The 8,819-nt window shown below is 45.8% G+C and overlaps 1 protein-coding gene across 1 annotated transcript; it reads left to right on the forward strand.

Moving 5' to 3' along the window:
• Positions 1-1,153: 1,153 nt before the first annotated feature.
• On the forward strand, positions 1,154-7,761 carry RBX1 (ring-box 1). The gene is made up of 5 exons (XM_069968938.1): positions 1,154-1,264; positions 3,160-3,238; positions 5,152-5,222; positions 5,767-5,852; positions 7,571-7,761. Exons 1-5 carry the CDS (start codon positions 1,187-1,189, stop codon positions 7,581-7,583), a joined length of 327 nt encoding a protein of 108 aa, XP_069825039.1. The 5' UTR covers positions 1,154-1,186; the 3' UTR covers positions 7,584-7,761.
• The last annotated feature ends 1,058 nt before the right edge of the window (positions 7,762-8,819 follow it).

Below are 8,819 nucleotides of genomic sequence, written 5' to 3' on the forward strand. Positions count from 1 at the left end.
GGAGGAAGAAGGGAAAGGGGGGACATGATCGAAACCATTTATATATGTTACAGGAGGAAGAAGGGAAAGGGGGGACATGATCGAAACCTTTATATATGTTACAGGAGGAAGAAGGGAAAGGGGGGACATGATCGAAACCTTTATATATGTTACAGGACTATATAAGGTTCAAGTGGGAGAAACTGAAAGAGATTGTTCAGGAAAAATAAATACTTGGCCAGGCTGTGGAGGACATGTTGGTAATGTATACTTACCTGTCTGTTCCCTCGCCGCTGCTGGATCCTGGGCCACCCGCTCTGTAATTGCTTGTGTTTTTAGAACATCCGGTGACGTTCCGCTCCCATAGGAAACGGACGCTCAGTATAGAGTCTATGCTGAGCCTCCATGTCTGGTGGGAGCACAACGTCATCAGATGTTATGAAAACACAGGAAATAGTGCAAGGTGGACGGCCTGGGATCCGGCAGTGGTGAGGGAATAGGACAGGTAAGTATTCATTACTGAGAATATATTCTTTTACCTAAAGAGTAGTAGATGCTTTGAACACACTTTTAGCAGATGTGGTAAACCTGCCTGGAAATCACATATATCTAATCTAAGGTAATAGGGAAGGAAATAATACATGAGGGCAGGGTATATGGACCAATCTGACAATCTTCTAAGCTCCTATGGATAAAAGTCTGAGGAAAATCGCACAACTAACACGTTTCAGGTGTGCACAGACCCGAAATACATTATATGTGCATTATACCTGCGAACTTGACCCTGCCCTCAATTTTTTCTCTATGGGGCTGAAAAATAGTTCAGCCACACAGTGTGAACAGCGCCCATGCCCACCCTGCATCAGTAAGATCCCACTAACATATTAGAGGGCAGTTTCATAGTCCTCAGATATCTCATGGCTGCAAAGCATTCAGTTCCCTTATATATCATAGGCTTTCTCGGCAGGCCTGTCCGTCTATAACACACACTCAGGATTTTCTATGACCGCCCATAGTTGTCACACAAGAACAGTGATGATCTATGGGCGACCATTCCTCCCTTCCTTGTTGCTAGGCTCCGCCCACTCGCACGCACAGCCCCCGCCCACCCTGACAGCGCCTTTAAGAAAACAGTCACATGGAGATGACGCGAGTGCGGCGGCGGCCCGCGCATGCGCATTCAAATCCCGGAATTTTAGCGTTCAAAATGGCTGCTGCAATGGACGTGGATACACCGAGCGGGGCCAACAACAGCGCCGGAAAGAAGCGGTTCGAGGTGAAGAAGGTGAGTGAAGCCTTGTAGGACCCGGAGCTCGTTGTCGGGGTCTCTACTATCCGGTTTATTACACGCTACGCTATTAAACGCATGCGCTTTCTGCCAGTCATCGCCGGGTGAGGAGGACAGCCTTGTGTTACTGCCGTATAGACAGTGCTCGGGTAATCACGTGACCTCAGATAACATAAGAGGTGTCCGGGCCAGACGCTGAGTGGCGCTGTGTGGTGAGCCCTACAGCTGGGCCAACCATGAGGAACTACAACTAGTCAGTATCTGGACCTTGTGTACATCATGGTTGGCCCGTGAACCTGTCGTTTTGAGTGGTAAGCTATAAAAAAGTTATCACTGATCTCTGATGGGATGCTGATCTGTTTTGACATATAGCACCATATGCTATTGGTATACAGTGCTACAGAGAGTACTTACAGAAGCAGGGTCACCTGTCAAAGAAAAAAGTCCCTGCTCCTGTACTGTAAGTGGCCATACTGTACACATAACACAAGCCCAGCTAGTGCTACTGTAATTAAGTCGAAAAAAAACTATTCTTTCCAATCAACTGGTGTCAGAAAGTGCCACCAATCTCCAGTCTTCCAGTACTTATCAGCTTCTGTATGTCCTGCAGGAAGTGGTATATTCACAGTGCTCTTTGCTGCCACCTCTGTCCGTGTCAGGTACTGTCAAGAGAAGTAGCAACTCCCCATAATAAACCTCTCCTGACTGGAAAGAATACACTCCCACTTCCTGCAGGACATACAGCAGCTGATAAGTACTGGAAGACTGGATTTTTTTTATTGAAGAAAATGACCAATGTCTGGCACTTTCTGATACCAGTTGACTTGAAAGAAAAAGTTCACTGGAGTAGCCCTTTAAAGTGACTGTACCACCAGGCCCAGGCTGAAGCACTGGAGGCGGCCGACCCACCCTTAGTGGGAGGAAACCCCCGCCCCTCTATGATAGGGTTCCATTGATTCTAATGGAGGGGCTGTGGTTTCTTCCCACTGGGGGTGGGTCGGCCGCCTCCAGTGCTTCAGCCTGGGCCTGGTGGGACAGTCACTTTAAGCAGTAAGGTATACAGTGTATTTCTGGCCGCTCAGTACCTGCAGCAACAAGGACCTCTGTCTTTGTGACTTCCTGCTTATTCACATAGTTACAGTGCTGCATTTTCTTCTGGTCTGTTTGTGCTGCTGATTGGCTGAGGGGGCCTGTGATGTCACAACCCCCAGAGGTGGCGGCACAGGGGTTCATAGTGTTAATCTGTGATGATGACCCTGTGATCCAGATATTTAGATGTTCCATAAATCCCAGTTGCGTCACTCTTGTATGTTGGAATACTAAGGGATTTACAGTAGGACAGAATTGTGTATTAACATATAGCTTAAAATATATAAAATTTGTGTTCCACACAGGCAAAATCTCAAGTCTTCCAGTACTTGTCAGCTACGGTATGTCCCGCAGGAAGTGGTATTTGTTTTCAATCTGGAGAGCAGAAGAGCTTTTCTATGGGGATTTGCTTTTGACCTGGCCAGAGGTGGCAGTAGAGAGCATTGTGTCAGACTGGGAAGAATACACCACTTCCTGCAGGACACACAGCAGCTGATAAGTACTGGAAGACTGGAGATTTTTTTTTTTTTAATAGAAGTAAATTACAAATCTCTGGCACCAGTTGATTTTAAAGAAAAGATTTTTTTTTTTTGTGAACTACCCCTTCAATATGTGATTCTGTGCTACAAGACTTTCCATATGATGCTTGTAGCCTCTCACATACGCCTGCCTGGCCGTTACCTGACTGTACGTTCTGATCTGTCAGTCGCTGTATAGCAGGGGGGTACAGTATATGACCATGGTCTTGACATGCATATAGATTTTCCTGTAGACCTATGTTCTTTCTCTTTCTCCGTGCTCAGTGGAACGCCGTCGCTCTGTGGGCCTGGGATATTGTAGTTGACAACTGCGCCATCTGCAGAAACCACATCATGGACTTGTGTAAGTATCAGACCCTATATGCTTTCAGCCAAAGAGAATTCTCTTTATAAATTGTGTTCCCACATGTTAGGGTATTTTTGTTTAATGTTTTTTAATGTGGTCTTTGAAGACAAATCCTCTTATTTCATGCTGCCTGAGCCACAGACAGCCTGTATAGATGAGCCCTGTATGCAAACTCAGAGAATGAATTGTGAATGTGCTGACCCTCTCCTTCAGCTGGGAGATTTAGGTCAAAGGTCAGAGGATTGTGAGGGGTCTCCCCTTTATCAATCACTGTAATACCAATTTTAAAGGGGTTATCTGTTTAGGGGAAAGTCAGTTCATAAGTTGGCAAGTATATAGAAAATAATAAAGCGCTTACACTTATCTCTCTGTGCTCAGCAGGACACTGGGGGAGTGCAGAGAGGTAAGTGTAAGCTCTTCTATGTACTTGCAAATGTATAAACTAACTTTTCCCTAACCAGATAACCTCTATAAAGGGAACCAATCAGCTCAATTGGGCTGATATGGTTCCCTGGAGCAATGTATAAAGCTCCTGCAGCAGCCGAGGCACATACCAGCCACGGCTGCAGCAGGAGCTTTATACCGGGGAAAAATTATGACTACTTCCCTGTCCGTGTCTGTCATGAGCCGGGGAATAAAAGTAATTTTTCCCCGGTATAAAGCTCCTGCTACGGCCGTGGCCGGTATGTGCCTTGGCTGCTGCAGGAGCTTTATACATTGCTCCAGGGAACCATATCAGCCCTTTAAGCCTGAGGAGGTGGTCGTCACCCGGTCTTATTTCAGGTATCCATCAGTATAGCCATGCCGGGACAGTACTTTGCTCAAGCCTATTTGGCTCAGAATGGGGTCACCACCCGGTGTGGTCGTACCCATGGATACCTGAACTTTCCCCAGCAGAATGGATTTAGGCCTATCAGATCAGCATACTTCACGACAGGTACACTTTAAGTATATTAAAAAAAAAAAAAGTAAAACATGCTTCCCTTTTTTACAAAAAGCATATTAATTTGTAAATGTCTATTTGCTGTATCTTCTCCTTCACCTCCCATTTACAAAAACTCCACATGAACGAAACAGAACTAATCATCCCCTCCGTCTAATCTGTCAATGGCCGCACTCTTTCCTTTGCCCCCCCCTAGTCCGCTGCGTTAGGGTCACTTTAGACTCTGCCCTGTCTTTTAAACCACAGAGTCAGACCATGACCACCTCCTACCATCTTCACTTGAAAAACACTTCCCGAATCTGCTCTCTTTTCTCCTCTGACTCCACCAAACTGCTGGTACATGCTCCTATCATCTACCGCTATGAATACTGCAACATCCTCCATCTAACATCCTTACCCTCCTCCAGTCTATCCTTATATCTGCTGCCTGACTAATCCACCTATCCCCTCCGCCAAGCCCTTCACTGGCTCCCATTACTCAATGAATCAACTTTAAATTGTTGACCATGACGTACAAGGCCGTCCACAACCTGTCTCATCCATATACCTCTGACCTGATATCCTGCTACCGTCCCTTACACAGTCTCCTTTTATTCTCCCCCTTGTTTGTACCTAACACAACCGCCTCCAAAATTTTTGCCTGAGCCTCCATTCCCCCCCCATGCTCTGGAGCTCTCTACCCCAACACATATCAAAAGTAACCTGAAAACCCATCTCTTCAAACTAGGCTACAACCTATAATAATTCTGCATCACACTGTGACTGGCTGCACTTTACTTTCTGTCTCCCTCCCTGTACCTTGTAGAGTAGAAGACCTCCGGGCACGGTCCTCTATCCCAATGTACCAGTCTACCATTTCCCTTATTCATGTAGTGTGTTTTGATTTTGTAATGTCCTGTCTGTTGCCCCTATTGCTTGTATAAGACTCTGGAATTAATTAATACATTGTGTTGTCGTTGCTCTATAGGTATAGAATGTCAAGCGAACCAAGCATCGGCCACTTCAGAGGAATGCACGGTGGCATGGGGAGTGTGCAATGTAAGTGACTCCTTGTCTGAGCAGTCTCCTGTCTGAATAGAGAATCTTGTTTGATATTTTCAGTTCTGTCCCTATTAGCGCTTACAGCCTTGGTTGCCATCTGTTGGTTGTAGGATAAGTTCAGCATCTCTATTTCCACACAGAGTGATGCCAATGGGATGGCTTCGCCTCTCCTCTTCTTTCGGCTCTTGCCTTTTTGGATGGGTTGTTGACAACCACTATCTGTGTAGACCTGGAAAAAAATGATGCTTGATGTCTCAACAACTTACAGCTGATAGTTGGGAAACCATGGGCGATCCCTGCTTGGTAAAGGGATAAACAGATTGCAAACTGCCCTATAAAGCATGGTATCCCTTATACATGAGCCGACAAGCGGCTTCGTATAGTGTCATTTGGGATCAGTTCATTGAACTAAAAAATGGGTGCCACTGTGTTGAAACCATACCTCCTCAGCCCCCTATATGCAGCCAATTGCATGTCACTGATTGCAGTGATGTCCTTGTCTGTAATCCAGATACTAATGACAATGTTCCGTCTATTCCAGCACGCATTCCATTTCCATTGCATCTCTCGCTGGTTGAAAACTCGGCAGGTTTGTCCATTAGATAACAGAGAATGGGAATTTCAAAAGTAAGTAGCCTTAGTGACTTCTAAGTGTATGGTGGAGATTTTAACAGAGTTATACAAACTCCTCCTGCCCCCTCTAACTTCTCAAAAGAAGGCTGCCCATGTAGTGGGCGATCTAGTCTGCCATGATAGATTTTTGCTGTTAAGACAGATTCCAGATTGTTTCAGTGGGATGCCTCTGTGCCTAAAGAATTGACAAGTCAATTTTTTGCGCAGAGGTACACAAGGTATCGCACAGAAACAGATAGCAGGTGGGACCCTAAGCAGAGTCCATGGGCGGGAGTTCTGCCCTGGAATTTCCGCCTGTTTTTGGTAGTGTGAACGGGCCCTTAGTACGGTTGTCCCCTAGATGGTCTATCGCAACCGTTATCCTAAACTGATCACATTCAAACCCTTCACACAGGTTTTGGTCCATATTTTTACCAAAACAAAGCGTAGAGCCAACACTGAGAAATGCTCTTCCTGTGTTTTGGACCTTCTCTTAGTTTTGGTAAGAAATACTGACCCACATATGTTCCAAAAACTGACCCGGATTTATTAATCTGCCTGAAACCAATTTTTACTTATAGCATCGCCGAGCTTAAAATCTAAATCAACAGTAGAAATAAAGAAAGTTTGCAATTTACATAATATATAAATTGTGTGTGTACCCAGCCTAAGGGCGGGTTCACACTACGGAATTCTCGCGGACAATGTCCGCGGAATTCCGTCAGCTGTCCGACCGCACGGGCACGCGCTTTTCCGCCGGCTCCATAGACCTCATTCTATGGCCTGGCGTATTCCGCGATCCGCTGAAAGAAGTGACATGACACTACTTTCAGCGTATAGCGGAATACGCCGGCCCGTAGAATGGTGCCTATGGGGCCGGCGGAAAGGCGCCCAGATGTGCGGGCGGACAGCTGACGGAATTCCGCGGACATTGTCCGCGAGAATTCCATAGTGTGAACCCGCCCTAAATCTGAACATGGGTATTATTAAAACTTTGTAGTTGACTTTACTGTACATCTAGTCCGGGCATAATCTAGACCTCCTAACAAACTTAACTATCAGAACTGGAGATGTTATAATACAGTGTTCATAGACGATAACACAATTTTGTGTTTGTTTGTGTTTTTTTTTTTTTTGTTTTTTTTTTTCATTTTCCAAAGTCTGTTTTTGAACAAGCAAAGTGAATGAGAAGTTACCAGATGTCATCCATATGCTGTAGATATAATCTGTGTAAAATAGTCATAGAAACTGACCTGGTATATGAATTTTAATTCTGCAGAATGTCGGCTTATTTTGTGGAATTTCCCAATGGACTTTAAATGGGGGAAGTCAAAATCTGCTATGAAATACATCATAGAGAATTACCTGCAGATACACAGCAAAAATGCTTAATCGCCATGTGTTTTACACAAACTAAATCCAACCCCCAAAAAACCACTGTGGTCGGACCCCCCCACAATCATAGTTATGTCCTATTGTGTGCATGCTCTGGATAGGACATAACTACCGCAGGTGGAAATGGCTAATGTAGAGGAAGATCAGTAATGAAACCAGCTTATATATTGAACGTTTGATTATAGATGGTCCCACCAATGGAAAGGTTTATCTGTAAATGTCTTCCAACTATGGGCACTTTGATAGTGAACATTGTAAAGCAGGATGGTGTCACCTTTGGGGTTTTGATATTTGTTGTAACAGACTCTTCCTATGACTAATTCTTCTTTTCTCTTCAGGTACGGTCATTGAGTCGACTTTTGAGGCTTTTCTGAGCGATAATTTATGTTTGCAACCCACCATGTGATGGAAAGAGCAGAAGAATCTGTTAAACAATATTACACCAAGTTTATTCATACACTTTCAATTTTATTTTCTAGTATGTAAAAAGTGTCCCTTTTATTCCAAATAAACAACATGGCGTACTGTATCATTGCCTGGATGTTGTAACCTTTTATATCATGCACCATGATCAGTTAGTGACGTGTGCTAAAATGAGTTTGTTTTTTTTTATCAACCAAAAGTCTAATTTATGAGAATAGAGAGAAATCGTACATAAATTTTAATAAAGAAGCAAGTTACTACAAGGGAAGCTCTAAAGCAGGGGTGGGGAACCTCCGGCCCGCGGGCCGCATCCGGCCCCTGACACCTCCGGATGTGGCCCGCGGCTCCCCTGTGACATGCGCCGCTCTGGAGGAGAAAGAGCCGACACACACGGCATCCTCCTGTGTCTGTGACAGCTGCCAGGAGGATGCTGTGAGTGCCGGCTCCTTCCCCTCAGAGCGGTGCACGTCTTCTAACTCCTGCCCTCCTGTGATGTGCGCCGCGCTGGTGAGGCAGGAGCTCACCAGCGCGGCACAGAGCGGCGCACGTCTTCTGACTCCTGCGGGCCGCGCGCGATGACGTCATTTCATCGCGCGCCGCCTGCAGGAGAAGACCGGCACAGAAGAGAGGAGGGAGAAGAGGACCTGGACAGCGTGGGAGCGGAGGAAAGGTGAGTGGGATGTTTATTTTTTTCATTTGGGGCAGGCACTGGGGGTTAACTAGGCCACCAGGGACATGACTGGGGGGTTAACTAGGCTACCAGGGACATGGCTGGGGGGTTAACTAGGCTACCAGGGGCATCACTAAGGTTTCAAATTAGGTACAAGGGGCATCACAGAGGGTTAACTACAATAGCAGGGGCATTAGGGGAACAATACTTTGCCTTGTTCGGGTGCTGCAAACCCCTGCTACTAACTGCCGCGCACGGTATAACATTGAGTGCGTCCCTTGAATGATTTTATTAAGGCCCGACCGGCCCTCGACATGGAAAAGGTTCCCCACCCCTGCTCTAAAGGTTCTCAAACAAAGCTCTGACAGCCAACTTCGAAGCCAAAAACTATCTAGTGCGTTAAAGGACAACTCTGGGCAGGGCGAATTATTTTTTTTATTTTTTCCTCCCTGACTCCAGCGCTGATGCTGTGTCCCCCAGCAGCTTCCTGGTTA

Source organism: Dendropsophus ebraccatus, chromosome 4 (assembly GCF_027789765.1).
Source record: "Dendropsophus ebraccatus isolate aDenEbr1 chromosome 4, aDenEbr1.pat, whole genome shotgun sequence".
Classification (NCBI taxonomy): Eukaryota; Metazoa; Chordata; class Amphibia; order Anura; family Hylidae; genus Dendropsophus; species Dendropsophus ebraccatus.